The sequence below is a fragment of the Parambassis ranga genome, chromosome 14, assembly GCF_900634625.1.
Source record: "Parambassis ranga chromosome 14, fParRan2.1, whole genome shotgun sequence".
Lineage (NCBI taxonomy): Eukaryota > Metazoa > Chordata > Actinopteri > Ambassidae > Parambassis > Parambassis ranga.
Window position 1 is genome coordinate 17,764,335 of NC_041034.1, and position 25,591 is coordinate 17,789,925.

The 25,591-nt window shown below is 40.8% G+C and overlaps 1 protein-coding gene across 4 annotated transcripts; it reads right to left on the reverse strand.

Annotated features, from left to right (window-relative positions):
- cltca (clathrin, heavy chain a (Hc)) lies at nucleotides 1–25,222 on the reverse strand. 4 transcript variants are annotated; one of them, XM_028422350.1, is made up of 32 exons: nucleotides 24,890–25,222; nucleotides 16,969–17,176; nucleotides 16,549–16,551; nucleotides 14,008–14,276; nucleotides 13,680–13,841; nucleotides 13,444–13,557; nucleotides 13,147–13,320; nucleotides 10,859–11,056; nucleotides 10,540–10,740; nucleotides 10,006–10,158; nucleotides 9,779–9,901; nucleotides 8,993–9,130; nucleotides 8,749–8,913; nucleotides 8,470–8,650; nucleotides 7,521–7,684; nucleotides 6,850–6,975; nucleotides 6,605–6,747; nucleotides 6,163–6,397; nucleotides 5,935–6,057; nucleotides 5,700–5,845; nucleotides 5,400–5,583; nucleotides 5,128–5,320; nucleotides 4,821–4,978; nucleotides 4,468–4,740; nucleotides 4,037–4,354; nucleotides 3,772–3,903; nucleotides 3,575–3,685; nucleotides 3,323–3,493; nucleotides 2,996–3,217; nucleotides 2,785–2,805; nucleotides 1,441–1,516; nucleotides 1–1,276 (listed from the first exon to the last, which is right to left on the reverse strand). In XM_028422350.1, the coding sequence occupies exons 1-32, from the start codon at nucleotides 24,929–24,931 to the stop codon at nucleotides 1,143–1,145; spliced, it is 5,061 nt and encodes a 1,686-aa protein (XP_028278151.1). In that variant the 5' UTR covers nucleotides 24,932–25,222; the 3' UTR covers nucleotides 1–1,142. The 4 variants fall into 4 exon arrangements, with proteins under 4 accessions (XP_028278151.1, XP_028278152.1, XP_028278153.1 ...); XM_028422351.1 differs by lacking the exon at nucleotides 16,549–16,551; XM_028422352.1 differs by lacking the exon at nucleotides 2,785–2,805.
- Nucleotides 25,223–25,591: the final 369 nt, after the last annotated feature.

Below are 25,591 nucleotides of genomic sequence, written 5' to 3' on the forward strand. Positions count from 1 at the left end.
TTCTTGACAAACAAGAAGCCTTTATTTAAGTGGAAAACAAAACCGCTGTTTCATTCATTATCCTGATTATTTGCACAATCAAATATCTTAAGTGAGTAATTTAGATAAGAATATAAGTTTCAAAGGAGTTAATGATTGATTTCTTTTATACACACAAGCCTTTGATAAAAACTTCAAATTCCCACAAGTGTTGCGATATCATTTCTGATTTGGATGAGCAAGTCAACTGAAAAGGCTAAAAGGTGACTCACACCGGGACAGGTAGGAGAATCAAGTTTGAAATATCTCTCGTGCTCAGTAACGGTGACTTAAAACGATATCCAGCAGAAACTAATCATAGCATTAGTTGAACACAAACAGGCCTGCAGTCCCTCCTGAGGTGGAATGTTCCCATGTTGGAGCTGTATGTAAAAGCACATGGAAAAGTGACCACGAAACTTTTTGTTTGGAGAGTTCTGCATAGGCTTCAAGGGAAAGAATGATGCTTTCCTGTAAATTGTATGTAAAATACTCTTAGATTTCTTTCCACAAACGGCCCTAAAGTGTGAGAGTAGGGACATAACCTGAACAACGTAGTGTTTGAGGGCTGTGGTCATGAAAGCGGCAGTCTCATGTTCAAATATAGAAGAACATATTAGCGGTTTTTGTGTCTGAATATATAATAAATGCATTTTACAGTTGGACAGAAGAAGCTGCTCACACACATCAAAAGAAGAGGTTCTACATTAATTTCTTCTCACTACAGAGTGCAAATCAGATGCTTCACAACAGACCTTTTTTAAACTGAGAAGAGGACTAGCTCTTCCCACACGCCCACCCCCCATTGTACATAAACCATTTCCCATTCAAATAAAATAGACATAAGAAAAATTAATCTAGTCAATACGGAATGTGAGAAAATTAATCTTTGTGATTCAATTTTTTTTTTACTTTAACAACAGAAATAAAACTTGAGTCCTTCATGACAGTTTAAAAAAGGGGTGGAAAACGAAAGTTAAAAAAAAAAAAAAAAAAAGTTTGTCAGTACTATCCTCTGCTCCAAGTAGAGAGCAAAGAGACAGCAATGGTCTGGTGAAGGACTGCGGGAGATGGATGGATGGTAGCTCCAGCCTGGATGCGGAGAAAAGGGTGGGGTGGGGTGTTTACATGCCATAGCCGAAGCCTGGCTGGGCTGCTGGCTGAGCGTATCCTGCAGGTGCCTGGTACCCATAGCCGTAAGGTTGCTGAGGGGCCACCGGTACACTGGGGCCCGCTGTGAGCATCAGCTGGGGTGTTCCTGTTATAGACGCAAGACAGACGTGTAACTGGTCTGGCTGTTTGAATGACCAAAGGGAAGCATGGATAATTTTGGGAACAACAGAGCTGCTATGTAAGAAAAGACTACCCTATCTGATATTCATTACAGTGAACAGGAGACCGACATCTCTGAATGACTGTTACCATAGACGATGGGTTGCGTCTCAGTTGCCTGCTCCTCTTCTTTCCTTAGAGACTCTGAGGTTTCCAGTTTATCTACCTACAATGGAGAGAAACACATGCACTTAATACCAAGCAATAGCTCTCAACAAAAAACATGCTGACATGCAAAAATAGGACAGTGCACCATAACATACAGCAAGAGCCCTGAACTCAACATCATGGAGTCAGTGTGGGATTACATAAACCAAGAAAAGAGAATTAATCAAAATGCATTAAACTACATGCCAAGTAGCTTTATAAACAAGCTAATGTACTACAGAGGTAACATCTGTTTATACTACTCTGCACAAGGCACTTTCATGGCTTCCAGGCTTCTAAGAGCTTAAAACAATCATGCAGTATTTTTTAAACCAATCTGTAGTGAATTTGCTGTGCAAACATTTCTACTGAAAATAGCGTTTTTATCACTTAAACTGGTTTCCCACAAAAACAACAACAAAAAAAAAAAATCAAGAAAAACTTTAGTGTCCCTGTTACATTGACTGAAACAACAGCCCTGTTCTTTAGAAAATAAAAATACTTTTTTTTTTTTATAAATAAAGGTAGCAAGTCAGATGCAGCATTATATTACAAGCATAATGTGCACAGCAGTTCCTGGGGGAAAAGAAGCAGCAAGCAGGTTCTTTTTATAGTTTAAAGCCATAAGGACTTGTTCACATTGTAAATAAATGCATGTCATTGAGCTTGAGTATGCTCCTTCATTAACAGCAACTCTTCAAAATTGAAACAAGCGTAAAGAGAGTAAATGTTGATTTGCTGTTAACAGACAGTCCCACACTGTCTTGGTTACGCTGCTGACACTCAGTCAGCGGCAGTTTGGTGAGAGGAGGTGACTCTTGGGCCAAGTGCTAGATATAGTTCAAAGCCTTCTGCAGAGAGCCAGGCACAACTAACATTTCACACATGTGTCTTTCAACAGCTGGGTCAAAGACATCAAAACACATTATTTAGAACACATACAGCTTCATTATCAGAGAAAATGCACCTTATGATAATTTACTGTACTTATTGAGCTTCTCTGCTTTCAGTGCTTGTGTCAAACAAAATAATTGACGTAAGCAGGTATAGTCACTGTGTAAAGTGCATTTTCTCGAAACTATTACAAGTTATTACAACATTTCCAAACCCTTACACAGCTAAAGTTACACTTTCTCAGGACTAAATGTTGCCCGACAGGTTGATGGATCTATCAGGGATTGTGTCTAAGTGACAGTGCACTGTGTGATGTAGCTAAAACCATGCACACTCAAGGCTGCAATCTTTCAAGCTAAATGCTAGGTCAACAACAGAGGTTTTAACTTTCACCTGTTCCTTAACTGCATCAACCTGAAAGAAAAGAGGTGCAGCAAAGATGAGTTAAATATTTCCTCATGAAGTTAAATGGCAATGCTAACTTCTGGGTGTGGGGAAAGTCTTGATCTTCAGACATTTTGTGGAAAATGCTATGAATATTATTAATGAGGACACACTGACATTTGCCAAACATGTCACTTCAGCCTGAGCGGTGATGACCCACCTTGCTGAGGTACTCCCTCATGACCTGAATGAAGTATGGCATAGAAAAGTCCATGATGTTGTGCCTCCAGGCGGTCTCCAGCACCACGTCAGGCCGCAGCAAGTCATAGCAGGTGAACAGGCAGGCTGCAAAGCACTCCTTCTTATCCTCCTGTAGGAACCAGGACAGCAGCTCTTCTGCCAGCTCTATGTCCTTGGACTCTGATGCATACTGCATAGCATCCTGCAGGGAGACACAGCATAGAGAGGTTGAACAATTGTAAGACACTGTAGAGATCAATGTTGATTTTGATGCAAATTAATAGTAAATGATAAATGGAAAATGCACCTTATAGAGCTTGTCCTTTTTGCAGAGCTCCACACTCTGTTTCCAGCGGTTGTTGCCCTTGAAGAGGTAGGCAGCAATCCTCCTGAACTCAATCAGCTCATGCTTCTCCAAGCGCTGAGCCAGAGAGATGTTATCAAAGTTGTCATAGGCATCTATTGATGTTCTCAGTGCCTAAAGGGACAGAAACATTAAATATTATATTACAGAACAATTAAATTTCCAATCAACAGATTTTACTGCAAAGGCGCTCACCTGGTAGTCCTCCTCTGTGATGAAGAGGTTGTTAAGTGCTTCATTGACTGATTTGTTGTTGTGGTTCTGTACCGACCGGAGGTAAGGTTTGACCAAAGGCAGCTGTTTCACCTGAAACATAATCAGACATTATCTCAGTCAGGTATCACACAAGATATCTGGGCCATTTTGGAATTATGTAAGACATTAAAGTGTACCTTGCTGAAGAAGTTGACAGCACGTGAGTGGTCCAGTCTGGGAGAAAGCACTATGAGCAAATCATTCAGTAACAGGGGCTTGAACTCCAGATAGAACTGGATGGCTTTGTAGTACAGCTCCACGTTGGCCACCTGTAACAGGTACAGAAAAAAAGTTTATTAAAAGAATACCAAATAAATGCAAGATACAGATATAGGGCAGTAAGTCAATCTAATGGACCCTTTAAAAAAAAAACTTTATTTTGACACTAATTACAAACTGTACCTTGGTAATGATGTCTTTGAACTGGGCCTCTTTCCAGGCATCTGTTGGGTGGTTCATCATGGTGATAATGGCATTGTCAAACTCCTCATACTTGTCGTATAGGAAGACTAGTTCAGCCCACAAGTGGGCCTGCTCCGCTGCTCTCAGAACCTTTGGGATGTTAACTCTGGACCAGAAGAGCTCCAGATGTTCTCTCATCTTCTGCGGCTTGAACTTGGAATACAGGATGGCCAACTCTGTGAACATCCCCATGTGAGCACGCTCCAGGCCCAGGGCAGCCTCCAGCATGGTGATCAACTCCTCAAAGTAACCACGGTCCTGAGAAGGAGGAATGACATTAAGCATGTGTAGCATGTCTCAAAAGAATAATTGTAGATTTAATGGTAAACAACTGCATTCCTCTCTATTACGATTTTTTAAAATATTCTTACTTGGTAGTAATTGATCAGTTCCTCCAGCTCATCAGCATGCACCACAATGTGGAGGCCACACATCTGGGCCAGCCTGAATTCCTTTCCATCCACGCAGGCAAAGCACACCTCCTTCCAGGTGCGGGTGCTGTTAGCTTTACGAGCGCCATCCACAGCAGCCTGGTACTCTCCGAGGTGCACCAGAGTTGAAGCAAGGCGACCGAAGTTGGAGACATTGTTGTACAGCAGTTTAGCTGCTTCATACATTTTTTCATCGTAGCAGCGATCACCAACCTGAGAAACAACAGTACAATAAGGAAATGTTTCATTTTTTTGCCTGGCAGTTAAATAGGGTCAGGTTGCACAAGACTAACCTGTTGGATGTGAGCATTGTTGGGTCCATTGATGAACTCTTCAAGTTCAGCCAGGCGATTGGTTTTGGCCAAGGCAAAGATCAGCTCCGTCTCTACATAGGACTCACGGGCCTTTTTACGAGCCATCTGAAGGAATTTGACCAAGTCCTCCCAGTTTCCTGAAACATCATAAGATGCAGAAGTCCATCACAACTGTTTATGCTAATTGTTTGCACTTCCAGTAATTACTTCTCTAGCACCTATTACACAACACAATGTAACTGACTGCTTTCAATTAAAGTGGGACTGACTCAACAAGTCTCCTTACCGCTCTTATCAGCAGCCTGCACTACCTCCATATATGCAGAGGGGTCATCAGCTTTGATGTAGGAGTCGATGGCCTCCTTAACCAGCTCCTTCTGCAGCTGAGCCTTGGCCAGCTGGCTCCACACAGCTGGCTCATTACAACGTTCTGCAAATTCATAGGCGCGGTCCAAGTTGCCAATGTGCTCGATCAGCACCTAAAGAAAAGAAAGCCAATGATCAACCTTTCTTTAATCAATAAGGTATTAGTCTGAGTGCTAAAGAGTAATGGCAAACCTGCACGGCAGAGGTGTTGACATCGAATTTCTTAAAGATGGCAAAAGCTTCCTCAAAAAGCTCATTGCTGATGGCAATGTTTGCAATGTCAGGAGCATCATAGTTGTCTAGCCTGCTGATGTACTCCATCACACGAGTGCGGTCAGCTTTGATTGCGGTTAGGATCAGCAGGTTCTGTAGGTTTCTGTGTGGAAGAGAAAAATACACCTTCAATACATTCATTCGGAACTTTTCTGAAGTTTTTTAAATGACTCAGCGGTGCACAAAACAGCCAAATATGAACAAGTGACTGTTAAACACCTGTGTTCACTGAAGACAGAGTTGTCCAATACAATCTTCTCTAGCAACTCAATGAGTTCGTTGGGCAAATCGGCAGTCATGAAAGCCTTGACTGTGATCGAAACCTCCTCTGGGTCCTGGGTTTCTGATAGTGCTGTCTGCACCACCTGGGAGTACAAAGTAAAGGAACAGAGGTTTATAGAGGCACTGAGAAGCAGTACTGAATAAGTAGAAAGTTTCTGTGTGTATACTGTACCTGATCAATAAGTGGTCGTCTGAAAGGGTTGCTCTCAAGAAGCACACTGGCCCACAGCTCAGGGTCTTTGCGTCGGACCAGGTAGCGAGACAGGCTCTTGAAGAGGGAGTTCTCATTGCAAACCTAATGAGGAAAGGATATAAAAAAATTATATATTATAAAACGTTATGATTCAGTTAGGCCATCGGAATGTGCAACAAGTGTAGGTGGACAAAAAGTCATCCTCACATTGATAAGCTCCTGGTCACACTGTCCTCTCTCATAGGCCACACAGGCCAGATGAGGGTCTCTCTTCTCGCAGTACTTTCCCACAACACGGCTGTCATAGTATGGGTTTTCCCTGAGGAAGCGCTCAGGGTTGTTGTTGCTGTCGATGTAGATCTTGGCCAGAGCATTGTGGGTAGCAGGCTCTTCACAGCCTTCATGAATACGAGATTCCAGCCAGGGGAGCAGCAGCTTTAACCTGTAAGGCATGATGGGCGTAACACTCAACATGTGTTCTGCTTATTAAATATGCAGTCAACTCTCCTGCTAATTTGATTGATGAAAATATTAAGTATGTGTTTTATGCAATGAGCTCATAAATCATGCCTTTTAAACATTATTTCAGTGTCAGAACATTCATCACATATTTTTAATGCAACATACAGAGAGATCTAGATGGACGCACCTGTTCCTCTTTTCCACCTCGGCAACCAGTTCATCCGTGGAGAACTGTCCCCTGACAACCAGGATCAGGCTCTTGATGACATCTTCAGAGCAGTCCACATCTAAGAGACCACCAACCACAACAGGCAGACGGCTTGGGTTCACCTTAAACAGAAAGCTTATAATAAATCTCTGCTGTCTGTAAAGCAAGTATGCAGTAAGTATGCAGTATAAATGTAATTTGAAAGTTTCTGCAGTAACCCTTACCTTCTGGACATAGATCTCAATGTACTTCTGCAAGTTGTTGCGGTACAGGTAGAGGACCAGGTCGTGGACAAAGTCAAAGCGGTCACAGACGATGATGAGTGGCAGCTGATCAGTGAGTTTGGCTTCCTGTCCATCACACAGAATAGAGGGAAAGAGTCACATAACATAACCTCAAAAACTTCTACTATGCAAGCTACAAACAACCAAACCTGGTGCAACAGGGCTGATGTTTTTGTAAGAAGGTATTTATAGTTTAGCTTCTGAAAGGCTAAAGGATGGTTAAGTGGTACAGAACTGTTTTTTACATTATGCAACATGACCTCTGCGCACTCTAAAAGTCCAATGGTTTTTTTTTTGGTTTTTTTTTTTAAATCATACAGGCTGCCAGTCCTCATGCCACCACTAGGCAGTGCTGGCCATTAGCTTTATGTTCCACAATGCACTGGCACTGCTGAAACACTGGTGCCATCCACAAGATTAACAAACTGGGATTGTGAACCTTATCATCATTATTCAAGAACATGCTGCACCAACCGTTCCTATTACAGGACCATACAGTACTCACAGACTCTTAATGAGTCATATAGTATATTAGGGACTGATAAAATAACACCAAAACTTAAATTAGAAGACAAACCGAGTTCCCAAATGTCAGTGTATGATCACTTTACCTTGAGGAAGTTCTTGACACGCTCAGGGTCGTAGCAGTTGCTCTCTCTACAGATCCTCTCCACCTCTTTGATCTGGCCTGTCTTGCAGGCAGCCTGGATGTATTTGAAGTGAACCTCAGGATCCTGACTGAAGTTTACAATAGATCCCAGGAAGTAGAACAAACCTGAGGGACACAGACAGGTATTTAAAGCTCTACACATTGGCCAGTGTCTACAGGCTCCTCCAAAACGTTTTGGTAATACATCTGCATGATGATTTTCTCTCCCTTAATTAGCCAACTTAACCTCTCCACTCTTATCATTGCAGCAATAATAGATGAGCTGCATTAGTTCACCTCCAGGCCATTCTCCACATTCTCCAATCTATTGATTGCCCTGTGTCTGCACTGGCCTACTTGTCTAATTGATAGTTGGGAGATGTCCAAGTACTGCATATAGACAGTAAAATTATTACTCGATTATTAGTATAAGAATAAAAATACTTGACGTAAACTGCTCTATGGCACAAAACAAACAAAAAAAAACATTATCGCATTTCAAGAATGCACTCCTTTCACCACATATGAATGTGTCAACTTCATGTCTGAATAAGCACTAATGTACAGGCACAGGCAAAATTATAATTGTGAAGCAGAGAAGTTAATAAAAAAGAGGGCCTTGTGCATCCAGGAGCACAAGGCATATGAGGACAGGGCTCAAAAGGAAGGCAAGGGAAGAATTCTATATGTACTCTTACTGAAAAAAGCCATGAAAAACATAAAAGTAACTGCATGGGAGAATGATGGCATGACTTTTACAGGCCGATGTTGTTTCGTACCTGAGCCAGGTTTATATGTGCAAGGTAAACATCAGTATCTATGAACTTCACAGCGTGGCATGAGTACTGTCAAAATTATAACTCAGTGATGTCTAGTGACAGAGGATGCCACTATGAAGATTGTGATCTTACCTTCAAAGCTTTTAAAAGACTCAAAGAGCTCAGTGAGAGACTGTGTGGTGAGCTGTTCATGGTACTTTGAAGCCACCTGGACACAAATTTGCAAGTTCTGGCGGATGTTTGCTGAGAGCATGGCCCTCAGGCACTCCAGAGAGTCTTCCACTGACAGAGAGCCAAAGAAGTTCACCAGCCACTGGAGAGGAGAGAAGTCACATGTTATTCACTCTACCATAGATTCTATTAATATAATTGACAATCAAGAATCAATGTGACTGGAGCCTCTGCCTCTACCTCTGGGTTGAGCAGGTGTGTGTGCACCACTGCACGCTTGATGTCATACAGGTCGGTGTAGTGCTCCAGTGCCCTCTGCAGGAGGCCAGCCTTCTCACACAACTGGGCAATGTGGGCACGATCGTAGTTTGTGAACATTTGATTGCCCAAGATAGCATCTGCCACCTACAACCATTACAAGGAGTGTCAGAATAGTCCCTTTGGTAAATTAATTCTATGTACACAAACACAGAAAGAAGTCCACCTGTGGAGCATGCATAAGGTTCATCTCCAACAGGCGAGTCTGCAGTGGTCCTTCTGAGGGTCTGTTGTTCTTCAGAGCATCCAAAAGGAAAGATGTGCACTGCTGGATCAGGTTGTACTCCATGAATACGTCCACAATCTGTACAGACATAGACCCCAGAGGTAAAGACTTGGAAAGCCACTAAAACACCGTTTGTATTATATAAGATATTACAGTAATGGACCTTTTACTACACCTCTCCTTATAAATCAACTCAACACCACAGTCTGTGCTGCACCAGTGGTTACAAAAGACAGGATTAAAGAAATCCAAGGTCTCCTATTCCAAAAGCTTAAAGAAAGCAACACATTTCTTTTTCAAATAACCAAGAAAAGCCTCTGACGCAATGTGCTGCATTGTTAAAATTTGTAATACCTGCCAGCACAGCACTTTAGGAAACAGAAAGATGTGTCAGCAACTGACATCTGCAGAGCAAAGAGTTTGCAGTTGTAGGAAGTACAGGAAGTGGTGATTTTCCTTCCCTATATTACAGGAAAGCTACAATACACAGTTGTTAGCATGTGCAACAACGATTTTTAATGTCTGAGTTCAAGGAAAGTGTAGGTTCAGCTGATTAATTTCAGATTGAGATCTCTAAGATCCAAGGAGACAGTCCATTTTATTGGGAAGAGTTAACCTCAAAGAAACATAAACAATAAACAAATGAACAGCAACAATTTGGTTCAATTGGTTTATGATTTGGAAATATTTCATGTAATTTTAAAATACTTCCTGTCTTCCTCTAACCTGTGTGATGTCAGCCAATGGCTCTTCATCCTGGACCAGCATCTGCGCAAACTGCAAGCCTTGTTCTGGGTTGATGCGCATCACATTTCTGAGCAGAAAAATCCAGTCTGGAGTGTAGCCCACCTGGAGGAGGAAGAGAGTGCGTTTTTATTTAGGGACTTTGTCCAAATGGATTCATTTAGGTGAAAACTCAACACGTGCATTTGACTCATACACCTCAGACATACCTTCTTAGCATAAAGGACGATCTTGGGGAACTGACCAGTCTCTGCAAAGCACTGAATGACCTTGTTGGGAACGTTGGCCCTAAGATAGACACTGAGAGCCAAGGTGGGATCCACTGCCTTCACTAGGTCACCCAGTTCCTCTGAGCACTCCAACTAAAATGTGGGACAAGTAACTTTAGCACTTAAAAATTCAAGACAATTTTTAAGAAAACATACTCTTTACTTTCCTGTATTTTTTCCTTTGTTTTCTTTTAAGTTAATTTGCTTGTTCACATTTTACTCTAAAAAAACTTCACAACTTCACAATTAAACCAAGTTATAACAAAAGTACATAATATATGTGGTAAATGTGCATATAACAAACAAGAACATGCATTCATGCACACCTCATTTATTATTGAGGCCCCTTAGATCCACCCAGTGCTAAGGGAAACATCAGAAATTCCTCACATATCTCATTATCCTGTATAATAGCCAAGTTGTATAAACAGGCAGCTCAGGAAGAGATGCTTTGATTTAGGATATCTACAATACCTTGTCTTCCTTCAGCCACTTCTCTAGAAGCTGCTTTCGTCCCTGCTGGAGGACGGGCCTACAAAGCTCCAGGGACTCAAACTTGTTGAGCTGGCCCTGGTCCAACAGGATGCCAAAGTACTGGAGCAAAGGGGAGGTCTGTCCTGGCTGAGTGGGAACACCCTGGAAGCGACGGATGGTGTCTGGGGTGCGCAGGATACCCTGAGAAGGGAAAAGTCAACTGAAGTAAACAATGATAAAAGGCACAGAAACTAGTGGTGTTTATAAGACGTTTTGTTCAGAGAGCTTTTTGTTAAACCCATGATAAAAGAATATGTACCTTTGGTGCATTAGCAGCAACCTTAGCAGCCTCAGAGTAATTGCCAGCAGCAAACAGGTTGTTGAACTTGCGTGCAAACAGTTCTTCTGCCCCAGCGAGGTTGTTGCGAACAGCTAAGCGGAGAGCAAGATCTGGATTCTGCAGCACATTGGTGATGTAAGGAATGATGTTTTCCTCTTCTACACAGACAGACAGCACCTATGTCACAAAGAAACACAAATGTTGCAGTACAGTGCATTAGAGACCACACGTAAGGAAAGATATGCTTGTAAGGTCTAAGTATTGTCTAAACACCTTTTAATGCGGGTGCTTTCATGTCTGTTACTCCTCAATAAGGTTACATCTACAAGAAGTGAGTGAACTGTTTTTCCCATAACACTAGACCTCATCTTTGAACACACTGGTATCAATCAACACACTCCTTATATGCATCTTGTGCCAGAACATCAGTGAGCTCAGTTAAACATAACAGTGGACAACAGCAATAAACTCCACTAAACACTGTCTGGCCTTGAGACGTGGATGCTGAATCCAAATGTTTTATTGGTGGGTCAACGTAAAGTAGGGCTTTGTGAGGGTTCTGGCAACAGAGGAAAAACAAGCCAGATGAAAAGAGTAGGATGGAGGAAAGGGGAGGGGGGTCTGAAGGAAAAATACAGCTAATGTTGGCCCCCCTACAAGCAAGGACAGCAGGTCAGTGCCCCAGCTTTTCATATGGGTGAGTAGATCTCATTCTTACTGTCAGTTCAAGAATACACAAAAGGAGTAAAAATGGGTTTCTTTGTGGAGTTGCAATGTCTAAAAGAGATAAAAAAATGTAAAAATCTAAGATTAAAAACACAAAAATGTGACTGGGACAAGACTGGATACTGACCTAAACCTGACCTGACCTGTCTAAATGCAAAGTAAATCCAGTGAGCCACTGCCTGACGAACAATAAAACCCTGTCAAATATTTAGCAAAATAAATAAATCACTATTTACAAAAGTCACATACTGTATACTGATCAAAGCATGACGGAAAAAAAACCACAACCAACCTGCCAGAACAACTACTCTCAACATGACAGCACTAAGCATCAGATGACACTTGAGCTCTAGCATCAAGTGATTCAGTGGCTCAGATAAGTAAACACACACACAGTACAACACATTACGGTCTCTGCTATTCCACTGACAAGGAAAAAACAGTGGAGGCTGATTGCAAGAGAAGACCTGTACTAAGAGGATTGAGGGCACCAGGCTGTGCCTCTCACTTCACATCATGTGCTGATGGGGGGTGGGCCTTTTACCCTCTTCTTCATTCACCTACTTTCACTGTTTTCCCCGTCTGGTTTGTGTAGAGCAGTGTTGCGCCTACCAGAGTACAACACTGACAGGCCTCATACAGAACATACCCAGCTATATGGACAAGACAGCTGACTGATGCAAAAACTGCAATTTTTTTCCATGACTTCTACAGCTGAACACTTTACCAAAGGGTAAGCTTGCCATACAATTGATTATTTTTTCAAGAGGGGGCAGGAAAGCACATGCCTATGGTACCATTTAATGCTGTGATATTTAACAACTTCACAAGGTACTTGTAAAAGAAAATAAAAGCTGCTTCAGCCCTGAAACACTATGAAATGTATTGTGGTAGTGATGATCAGATTACCAGGTTTGTTTGTAACCACCCGACTTCACTAGTATTGAGAGCCCTAGACAGAGCTTATTATCTCTCCGATCCTTGTCTCCGTGTATGTATTTGTGTACCCACCACACACACACATGCCGTTTGCTTCCCCAGTATACAGCAATATCCGCCACTGCCTCAGATCAGCTTTCCTCCCTTCACTCAATAATTCATGTGGTGTGTGGCCTGGCTGGAACATTATTCATCAGCTGGCTGTATCCAGTTCTCCTCTCTGGTTCTGCCTTACAAAAGCGCCAAGACACAACCCTCTCACACTACACCTTAGAATATTTATAATGCCTCCAGGCACAGTCTGAGCTTGCCTGATGACGACAAACAAGACGCTTTGGGTCATTGCCCGTTCGCAACAACTGATGGTTGATGTTGTGCTTGTGTCACAATGTAGACACATGCCTGCTGATGAAACCAAAGATGTACAATATAATAAAGTGATTCTTTTGAGGCTGTGCAACAAGAAGTCATTGAGAATGTTTTGTTTCATTGCATACATTCTCTCTACTTTTGGGTTGGTATTTATTAGGACTCGGCATTCATAATAAACATCAGCTTATTTTTCCTCAGCAGTTAGGACAACCACCGGTTGACATTCTTACCTGTCCTTTTCTGTTGACACCGATAATGCCTGAGGTGGCCTCATGTGGAGCAGTGACAAAGATGGTCTCTCCGCTAATGCGGTTCATGTAGATGCAGGTACCTGTCTCCAAGTCATACAGATGGATGTAGCCATATTTGGTGATAAGGAAAACCACATCGTGCTTGGAGCTTATCTGTCAACAAACAAAAATGTCATGTAAATCTATAGTCAAATTTATTTTAGAATACTAAATACGAGGTCATTTCCTGCAACAGCCTACAGAAATGACAAAAGCCAGGTGTTTAGTTATGCTAACCTGCATGGCCACAGGGAAGTCGTTCTGGGCCTCTGGAGGGAAGAAGACATCCACTGCTTTCTTTGGAAATGGCTGATTACCAGTTGGTGGGGTTCCCACTTCAATGATGTGCAACTGAGGCAAAGACACAAATGATTCATGATAAATTCATACATACGTTGATACCCTGGGGGAGTTTGTTATGATAATAATGGCTTTAAATAAATTGTCCCCATTATGTTCTGAATATCAGTTACCTTCCCTCCAGCCTGGCCTCTGACAGCGAAGCAGAACAGAGTTGACTCTTCCGCATTCCCTTCCATTTTGAACTGGGCAAAGCTGGCAGCATGGCCTTCGATGGGCTGAGAAACCTTTCTGTCAACAGAGTACAGCTGCATGGCTCCCACCACTCGATTTTGCTGAAAAAGGCACAAAAAGAACATGTTATAAGTAAAATGATATGCTGAACAATAATTTAATGCATCATGTCTGGTTAGTTACAAATGCATAGAAGACTTTACCCATACCGATACCGTCTTGTGATAAAGCCCTGTAAACCACTGATCCGGTTGCACAATAAATTACCTGAGCTGAGATACCGATGAGCAACAACCATTTCTGCTTGGCGTCAGTGCGGTAGTTGATGATCTGGCAGCCTGCCAGGCTGGAGTGGCGGTCAAAGACTTTCACAGGCTGTGAGTCACCCTCCATGCTCCAGTGGTACACAGCATTGTCCGTCACAAGTGCAACTGTGTTAAGAGAAATCCACTTCCAGAAGGTGACATCGTCCGTCATGGTGTGGGCCTTCATCTTGCTCTTCATCTCAATGTTAAAGATCTGAAGGGTTTTGGCAGCTAAACAGGGGGAAAAGAGGGCAGGAACCAGGCCCCAAAAGAACATTACATTGTGTGTCTACACTCACACAGACAAACATTAACAGAAAAGGAAACGCCAAATTTTAAAAGAGATAGAAATGTCAAACTTGAAAAATTATAGTCATCAGGCACCGATGCCATGACTGATAGACAGGGGATGGCGTACATGCTGTAGTCGGATATTGTGTCATGTGAAGTGTAGTGAGAGTGGCATAGAGATGAGCATGCACACTCAATTTACTGAAGCTACATAATGTGTGACTGTGTCAATTATGTGCGCTTCAAGCAAATAACTTCCAGTTCTAAACCCAAATGGTATAATTAAAAAGACATCATTGCAGTTTGCCTATTGCCACTGCATGGAGAATAGAGGACACTGCATGTGTTACACCTAACAGGGTAACTTATTGCCAATGTCTACACCGTAATTGTTGATACAGTGCTTGAAACCAAGGGACAAGGAAGGTTGTAGGTGCTGCTTGTGATCTGTGAGTGTGAAAGGTTAAATACATGCAGGTACCTTCATATAATAAGCACAGTATTTAACTGTTCTTAAAATATGCTTGATAAATGTACTCTGTATGCATTATGTATAATGTCCAACCACATGGCCAACCCCACCAAATGAAGAGCCTCCGTAGAGAATAACAAAGCAAACATAGGGCATAGACGAGAAAAAACTAACCAAAAAAGATTAACACATCTGCATCTGAGGCACTGTACAACAGTGGCATAGTACACTTGAACAGTTAATGTGGAGCTCCAATTTAAAGCAAAGGGTACATTTTGAGCAATTTCAGATGTTTAGATAATAGTAAAAAAAAGGTGTCCAATAATGATTATGGTTAAATATCTACAACTGAATTTAAAAATGTAATTTTGTCTCTCTCTGGATAATCAGAGACTAAATGTTATAAAAAAGATCCACTCACCTGCATTTTCTGTTTTATTAGTTTGGGTTAATTTAGTGAGCTAAAGCTTTATTAAAAAGCAGTGTGACTTCCTTGTTTGCTGATTATTCAATACTCATTGACAAAGTGAGAGAAAGCAAAGACCAATGCATTAGCAGAACTGTCAAGATTATTTCATCATCACTAAGTGATGGGATGTACAATAAGCAGTGTGGCAAATGGAATACTTGCAGCAGCAGCCAAATTTCAAAGAAGAAGCAAAGGGATTTTTTTATTTAATCATGATTAGCAGTTGTAGGTATGTGTGTGTACTGTGTCCATCCATCAGATGCAGTTACAGGAAAAGGTTAGGGCTTATACTGTGTCACATGATAAGGGCAACTGAAGAGCATCATGGTAGACTGAACAGGGAAGACGGGGTGAAAACACAGAGGAAGGGTCTACGCTATGCCTACAATGCAAAAGGGGAACAGACAGGTACTGAACAACCAACAAAAACCAGACCTTCACATCTGAACACTTCACAGAGTACAAATGACCACAGAGAGGTAATTTACCCTACAATACAAGCTTTTGGGGTCATAAAAAATCTGTTAGTTTGACAAGAAAAGGCAAAGAGCTAAACACAACAGATGGTCACACAATGCTGTTGGTTTCTTGGACTATACTACAGAATCGTTGCTCATTCTAAATCAGCCGTTTCAACACTGACAAGCCCACTAGTCACCCTCCAAAGTCTATTTTTGACCCAGTCTCCAGATCCTTCTGGATCACATGAAATTAAACCAACAGTACCCTCACAAATTATGATCAGCATATCACTTCTACCCCTTCCTAGTTAGAGAATCTTCAAGAAACTTATTTTGACTTTGTATGGGGACCCACTAGTTATTTTATAATTGCAAAATTACATTAAAATTAAAACCTATAGGGCATTAGCTGAAACACAGCTGAGAAACAGGTTTGGGCAATCACAATTCACAAAGATGGAGGAAAACATGAATTTCGGAAAAAGAAATGTAAATTAAAATGAAATAACCCCCCCCCAGACTACTGTCACATGTACAGCATGTTCTAAATCACTTATACATCATAAAAATGATGGAATGGCAGCAAGCTGTATGTCTGTGAAAGCTAAATCCTGTTTATGAAACAATACTGTCACTGGGCCAGGTGTGGAAAAGTTCAATTTAAACAATATACTCTTTAGCTTAGAGCAATGCTTCAGTTATTTAATCAAAACAATTAATAGGTAGATTTCTTCAGAGCAGAAAAGTCTGCTGCAGCCTCTTGAAAACAGGATTTTACTTCCACAATGAAGTAGTTAAATTTCAACTCACCGTCTGCAAACACATAAGAAAGCAGTAAAGACAAAAAAGAACATAGAAAAGACAAAAACAAAAACAACAAAAAAGTCAAAGCAATCATGGATGCTGGACAAAGAGAATAAAATTATGCTACTCTGAGTATTTACAGGACCAATGTTTAGAAAAAAAACACACATGCTGGCCAATAAAAACTAATTTACATTAGAGTAGCCAGATGTGTATAAACATAAATAAATGAAAATTTAGAATACTTTTACATAATTAGATGGATAACGTTGCTATATTTAACAATGTCAGAAGCTACAAGCCCCTTATAGGTGGCAAGATAAACTACAACACAAAAAAACTGGCAGTACAGTTTTATTTTACTGTGTTTCTTACACTCTACTCTAGAGAACTATGGCTTCTCTAAATTCCAAGATAATTAAATACCTTTAAGTGCAATGACTTTGCTGGCTGGATTCATGATGGCGCTGTCGGCTGAGATGGGCCTGCGGACTGGTGTGTTGGGGTCGGCCAAGTCAATGATCACCACCTGAGTCTGCTCGCCCACCTTCTCCCGGACACAGATGAACTTATCAGACTCCATGGTCAGAGTGCTGAAGCCTATGTTGGCTGGATTGATTCCCAAGTTTTGGAGCTAAAACACACAGAAAAGGGAGCAGAGAATGGGTGAGATTTAACAGGCATGGGCTACAAAAACTTGGGATGAAGGGGTGAGCATAAACGTCAGTGTTGCAGTTTCTGAGACGTCCAGAGCGTAACAGTTAACAGAATGACTATGAACAGTTAAATTAATCAAAATGCCTGTAGCTGACCAAACAACAATACTGTCCAACAAGAAAGTTGTGTCATTGCACTACCGTAGCCAGCCTGCAGTTTCAGTGAGCAGCTCAATGGTGCTGTGGAGTGGTCTTAACAGTTTGGGAGCTGGGTGGGGAGCTAATCCAGTGCCAAGTTCTCAAAGTACAGGCCAAAGAGGAAACCACAACCATATTACACAACACTGTAGTCTGACTACTAGCAAAGTCTGACATCTCAAAACACATTATGTTGCAATAGATGTAGTATGTGTAGTATGCGCTTAGATAATTTTTGCCATATTAATCTATATTCTATCTTGAAAAATAAAATCTAATTAGATTCATAATAACAGGGCAACATATTACACAAAACATAGTACAGTATATCTGGGTTAAGCAGTGTTGATTTAGTTTCCCTGATTTGCTAGTGTCCTGACAGAACAAAACATAAGATGCAAGGCAATAAGACCTGCATAGAGCAATTTACCTGCATAGAATTAAAGCCCTAAAGCAAGTGGTGATCTGATTTTCAGCAGCAGAGCACCATCCTGCGAATACTGTAAACAGGGCTTCCTGCCTGCCTTACACAAACCCTGACACATCAGAACCTATTAAGACACTGAGCCAAAGCAGCTCTAAGTGTAAGTGTCAAAGATTCTGGCTCAAGTAAAAAAAACATTTGCAAGATTACAAATCCCAGTGTCTTCTGGCAAACCATCTTCAAAAAGCAACAACGTTATGAAGTAAACCTGAAGGAAATGAAACTACCAAAAACACTTCCATAGGCCTGTTATGCTTTTGCAACTTCCTGTACTTCTGCAAGCACCTAGAAGGACAGTTGTACGATACATATAGATAGCATCAGCAGCTCTCTCACTTGTGGCACAGAGCTTTATATGTCAAGAGGAACTGAATAAAATTGGAAGTAACTAGCCTTGTCAGAAACAGCCACTTGGCCTTTTATTTAAAGGAAGGCTAATAATAAAATGTACCTCCATTGTCAACATTTTGCCATTCAGTTCTAATCAGCAAACACACACATACCACAGTTCCAGGAACTGCTCAACGAAATGGGAGCACCTTTTATCAATGACAGGACACACCCTCCGCACAGCCCCACCACACCCACATTCTTTTAACAGTGTGTAACCGGGTTCCCACTCAATGACCTTACAGTGCCACTACTAGCTTTGAGGAAAGAACTGAAGACTGGTCTGAAGCAGTGTATTTTGCTAAAATGAGTGACATCATAGCTGTAACGTCACTGAAGCTTCCATGCCTCTTATCAACGCCATTGTTCAGTGCGGAAGCCTTGTGTACCAGTGTGTGCAATTTCGGATTTAGTTTTTATTTTAGTCTTGTGACTAAAATGTCATTTGATTTTAGTCACGTTTTAGTCATCAACATTTTTAAAGTTTTAGTCTAGTTTTAGTCGACTAAATCTGCCGTGGATTTAGTCGACTAAAATTCTATGATATATATTTTTCATGAAATATTTAAGGTTTGATTGTGCAATAAAAACAGGCACAGCTTTAACTTGTGTTATTTGAATCAAACACCTCTTTATTTAATTGCTATGACCTTTTCACAAAAGCAGCAGTGAACAGTGAGCTGCTCTCCCTGAATACACTGTTCAGTCATGACCTTCTTCATGAATCCTCCATAACTACAGCAAAACACTTCAGTGACAACTTAGAAACAGGTCGCATGCTGTAAAACCATCAGCAGCCGTGTCTTCATTTATAGATTTTGTCACGTGTATCTTTGAACGGAAGTTAAGATGACTCGTCTGCAAATGTCGCTTCAGGTTTATTGTTTTTACCGCTGATAGTCGCTCCGCACGGTTTGTAAACCGTCTTGATTGTCTTGAAATTAAACGTGTCTGTGTGTCTGTTCTCCTGTTTTGTGTGACCATGCATGAGTACGCCTTCTTCCAGCATCGCGGCGCAACGTCCTTACACAGAGAGAGCACTTCTGATTGGCTCTCTGCCGCCGTCTCCTGATTCGTCCCTCCCTTTCCACAAACAAAATTTGCTCTGATTGGATCTCGTCTCCATCAATAATTTCGTCTCGTTTTTATTCGTTGACGAAAGTGTCAATCCATTTCGTCTTCGTTTTTGGCACCATGCGTTAGTTTTTATTTAGTTATCGTCTCGTTTTTATCAGCAAAAAAAGGTCGTTAACGAAAACTATGACGAAAATGATTCGTCAACAAAATTAACACTGTTGTGTACTACAACATTTGTTCAAACACCAGACACATGCAAACAGCCTGTAGAGAGAATGTTTCTGACCCTGAATATGGCTGCTTCCAGGTAACAGCAATGGTTTACCACTAAACACTATAAAAGCAGCAATGTACAGGCACTCAGCATGCTATACATAGGTCTAAAGAGGTAAAAAAAAATCTGCAAAAAAACAAAGGAAATTTAAAAAATTAACCATGTGTAAAATTTGCCACTTTCAACAATCAGTCCAGAGTGTTATCTGTGAGACAGAGATGAGATGCTATACAGTCTTGTGGATTGAGACAGGAAGGAAGTGAAATTTGGTGAATCATGAATTTCAAGTTTTTATAGTAAAACCAACAACAGTAATTCTCCAACAATCTACCTCAAATCCAATTGGGATGGTTGGCCAAGTTAGGTTTCCTCTACAATTACACAATACTATTCTAGACAGATTTACATGCATCCTTTCTCCTTTTCTCTCATCTGACAGCTATTCTGGGATCAGCAGGAAGCCCATTTGTTAAACAGGAAAACGACATGGTCAAAAAATATGTTAACTCCGTGTTTTGAAAGAAAGGACAGACACATGTTTCATGGATGGAAGATTTAACAGTTTGACCTGACAAAAGGCATTGCTATGCAAATGCTGCTGTGACATCAATGAGCAGGAATTTAGGTGAAAGAGGGTCAAACCAGCAGTACTACAACCAATGTGGAAAATCATTTAGTCAGTGGGCTAGCTGGCTCTGGCTTTTAGATTAGATGATGGCTCGAAAGTGAGTGAAACCTTTCAATCTATCCACAGTAGATTAACAAAAAAAAGAGCACTGGAGAGATTGGACAGTTATTTATTGGAAGAGTAAAAGCCAAATAATACCAGTCACTGTGTTTGGAGAGGAATTGCTTTGGTAAATTATAGTTAAAATGAGAAATACATATATAAACTAATGAACACAGTCAATCTCAGCTAGCAAGAGGCAGGTGACACAAGTGAACCATGCTTAGATGTCTCATGCAACACTGTGTCTTTAATGCCCTGATGCCCTGAGATGTCCTCTCAAGGGGAGAGGGAACAAAATTGCCCTGTAACAACAGTGGCCAGGACGGATGCCCTGGAACTATATCAATGTCAGAAAAACCGAATCAGGCATTGATGGCTTATTTGACGTTTCAACAAGGATTTACTGCAGTTACACACCATTTAGTGAAGTTGGAAAGATTATCTACTACTGACCTCAGGAATGACCTCACACACAGGATACAACTTGACACATTCATACAATCATTTTATCAGTTACTGTATACTATCAATAATAAACAACAGACATTAGCTCACATCCAAGCCTATTTGATCTTTGCATCTGGGAATAGGAAGTAAAAGGAGTGAGAGAACAAATGACTAATACTAAAATATGTTGCATTATCATTTTTTCGTCAGCATAGGCAATCCCAGAAGTTACTTACACCAGATATACATTTGCTTTGGTCCCAAAAATTGAGACCACACTTTTGCACCTGTTTGTAATACATCTGATTGCCTTTGTATGAATGCACCTAGATGCAAAAACTGTCTTGTAACGAGGCATGATCAAATTTGATTTGCCATTAACTCATAACTGTGGAGATTGCTTCTTGCTATAAGAAATGAGCCAACAGATTTGAACTATTCCTGAAAGACCTGAGGGAGTCCCATCTGTTGATTTAACCTGCATGTTCTTCCTTTATAGGAAAGCAACGTCTTGCTCAGCAGAAAAAAGCCCTGTGTATGCCTAGCACATGTAAAGTTCAAGGCAGGGCAGGGAAGGATGTGCTATGTAATGTGCTGAGGCTTGCAGCCCTTCATTGCAGTGCTCCACAACAGGAAACCAGGGACCCATTGTCTAGCAGGACTGAAACAACAGGTCTGCTCAGTACTGCCTCCTCCATTACCATGGGCCACTGGTGGGGAACATGTGACCAGCGCAGGGGTGAGGAGCAAAAGAGCCGCATTTACAGTTCGACAAAGAGAGGGGGGAAAAGAAGGAAGGAATGACTGCACTTTTCTGGGGCTCATCCATCTGCACTCTCGGTCAGTTTCTGCTGAGATGGCTGTGGGACTGCAGTTTCCTTCTTCTTCCACCTTATCTTACATTTAGACAGAACTGCAGAATGTCAAGTGTTCAGCAGATTTGTAGTCTCACCGGCCTGTCACGAGGTATCAGCTGGTCATTTACTAGCATGGTTCAAAGTGCAATAGGCATTTGTAAGTGATATTTAAAGAGCTTGGCACAATAAACCAATACCTCTCCCCAAGGCAAACAGGAGAGATATATGTATGAGTGTTTGCTCTGAAGAGATCAAATTTACTATGAAACCACTGAAACCTAAATCTGAATAAGAGTCTCAGTGTTGCCAGACTTTGCAGGGAAGTACACTTTCTCTAACCAACAACATCTAATTTAAAGTTACTCACAACAATTATTCCAATGAATATCCCTACAGATTACACAACAGTCATTATTTCTGAAATTCAAATTGCCATGACTGAAATAATCTACATTTATGTGCATTAGTTATTGAACTCTCATCATTAATCTTTCTAAATCTGACAGCTTCAAGTCATGTTTTGCACCAAGACTAGAAGAAGGTAGATTAGGTGTAATGTCTAATTATGGACTTGTATATAAAATAATATGTTGTGTCCACACTAGCAATGGGTTTTCCTTAACAGTGTTTCTTTTGGCAACTAAAGGGGAACTTGGCTTGTCATTTACTGCTTATGAATGACTATTTGCAGGGAAATCCTTTGTCAACAGATCATGGGCAAAATGTTGCCATTACATAAAAGGGATTCAAGGCTCATTTTTAAAGACTAGACACAGCCAATTCCCAGGTAAGGGATGGCCACGCTTAAACTGAGAAGTCTTAGGGAGCTGAGACTGATTCGGGTCATAACATTTAAATCAATAAACTACCAGGTCAGTGCTCAGTCATTTATAACATTAGGTATTCTCAATCCACCTACTGTTAAATTATTTTCACACCAAAGTAAAATGGTTTCAATTTTATTCTGTGTCAAATGTTGACTGCATGCCAACCTAATGCACCATGTTGTGTAAGAGAAAGGTGTGACACATTAACATAAATGCATTTTAAATGTCACTCGAGCCATTTAATGTCTTTTACTGGGGTCAACATTGCACTGTATAAATAGATGATTTATAAAGATGCAAGCAATGCAGGTTGACTAGATGATAGCAGACATGCAGCTGCAAAGATTGAGGGACAGCAGGGCAGGAAACAGGAGAGAAGAGAAAATTCCTTCCTGTACTGGCATCTTACCTTACCGCCTGACATTCAGCATTCTGTTTTAGGTAAAAATGACATTTATCCTATACTGACCTCTTCTTGACATATCTGTCTGAGCTGCATAAGAGATACAAAATGACCAGATACTGTAATCTCAATGCTGATGTGTGATGTCAGTGCACAGTTGTAAGCCTTTTTTTGGCTAAAGGAAAAAAATATTAGTTCAGTCTTAATGCACCACATCTGTAGTGCAGTGGCTGTTCACACACTCCTGCAATCAAAGGGACTTAACAAGGGAGACAAAAATAATTTCATAACAATCTCATTGTAATTGTGGGCACAAAAGGCCTTTGCAGAGTTTTGTGAAGCTCAGCCTCCATCCAGTCTCTTGTGATAGGCCTACAGATTAACCCATCAACTGCTGTCATATAATGAAAGAGGGCAATAACACAGTTGCACTAAACTGTGACTTTGGCTATAGAGAATAAAAATCTGACAAGAACCAAAGCTTCAACCAGCTCTGACAAAAAGCAATACCTCAACAAATAGCTAGTCTCATAAAATCTTTAATAAGGATCAGTGTTTGTAACTAGCAGGAAGAAACAGGACAATCAAACAAAAAGCCCTAAGTTTAAATGTTGAACCTACTGAACAATTACTAAGAAACACAATGAAAGTTACAATTAACTCCAACAGTAGTGACCCTGACCCTTGACCTCTCGACTGAGGTGTATAAACAAGGGATGTCACAAGAATGGATAGTATAGTACAAAGTCAATACCAAAAATATGAAAAGGTGGAGTTATTTGTTTTTCTATGGCTTTAAATGTGTTTTAGGTACTGTGGGCAGAAAGGCAGTTATAAGAATAGTAGCGAATAAGAAATATTGGTAGAGACAATAAAATATGTGATGTGATATTTCTATTAAATTAATCAGTATTGTGCACAGATGAAGCTGTATTGTACTTGTACACAATGACACAAGCAACCTGGATCACATGTAAAACATGGGCCTAAATTTTACAATTTATTAAGACTGTAAAGTGTCATTTGTCACACACTATGTTTTGCACATTACATCTTTTATACAGTGTTGAATCCAACTTCCTTAACCTGACCAACAAGTAGGTTTATTGGTGTTGTAGTAAAGGTGTGGTAAATTACACAACAAAGAAAGCCCCAACAAGTAGTATAGAATGTGTGGTAGTGGTTCTCTTGCTGCCCCATATCAATGGGAAAGTTTACCTCACAGATTAAAAGAATCAGATTCAAACAGAGACAGAAGTCCTTGTGCAGTAAATGTTTGAGCCTCAGCCAACATTGGCAAAGTCATCTAACATGGGTAGCTGGATAGTTATCTGACACACCACATGACCCCTTCTACAACCAGACAACGTGATATCCTGCTGAGTTCGGATAATCGCTTTCAAAGAAACAGGACGATGTATACATTACGATATGTGGAAAATCATACAAATTAAAAAAAAACTGTAAAGGTTCCTATATTTTCATTCCTGATTTGGCTATAAGGTTTTATGCTGTAACAGGTGAGGCGCTTAGGTCAATGCAGCAATGGCAGTAGACGTTATAACATCATAACCTTACATTTATTATACAGCATTGAAAGTGAAGGTAAGTCGGCTACTAACCAAAGCAGTATGTATTTCGAGAAAACGACCACTTTTAACGGAGAATGTCGACATGGTTCATAAAACGTAAAAAATGGTAGCACTCATTTTTTGCGTATAACCTTATAGCATCACTTACATGGCCTCTGTTACTATATTGCAGAGTTTTGTTATTTCAGTTATGAACAAGGGTGGCTACTCAAAGCGTTAGCGAAGAGGCTAAATGCTAGCTAGGATAAACGTCATCCACCCTGTCAAGCTAGTTAGCATAGCTCGCAAAAGCTAACTTAGCCTGTTAGCAATCTCATACTTGTTTCAGGAAAGTCTCGTAAGCGACACCAAATCACGTAGTGATTGTGGCTGAACTTTTTCAAACAATTTCACCATTCATTCATCCACCTACCTGCAGGTGCTCCTGAAAGCGAATAGGCAGGATCTGAGCCATGGCGGTTCCTCTCTCAGTCTCCTCCGGTTTCTACTAAAGCTAACAAACTACGGCTGCTGCTCTCAGATCCTAGCCGGCGAGCCAGGAAGCCTTTAGTCTAAAGTCCAATTGTGAATTAATTTCTAAGCCTAGTTTAAAACGTCCTGTCGGTGTGATGGTACTTTTTAAACGTGTCCCTTAATTGTTTACTTGCTGTCTTCCACTGGCTAACGACTGGCTGCCACTACACCGACTCCCTGGACCTGCAATGGCGGTGGAGGTTGGTCAGCAGAGAAAACATCCCGGAAATGGAAGTGCACTCAATAAGGCGGATGGATACGTAGTCCCAGTTTTTAAAAGTACATTTTGCCCCGTGTAATTGCAATGTCTAGGTGTATTTACAATATTAGTTATTATATTTAATATACCAAACGGTTTTACAATATTTAAATATATAAATATGCATAAATAGATGTAAAAAGGGAACTACTTCTTTCTGTTCGCCCTTTGATTTTGCCACATCATTCGTCTTTGTAAATTAACGTCATTCCTACGCGGAACACAGTGGCTGTACACTTGTTCCTCTCAGCCAATCAGATCACTCTGAATTTCAGCCAGAAATTCAAGTTTTTCATGAATTAAATTGCTCTATTTAATTATTTATTTTCGATTGTTGAACTG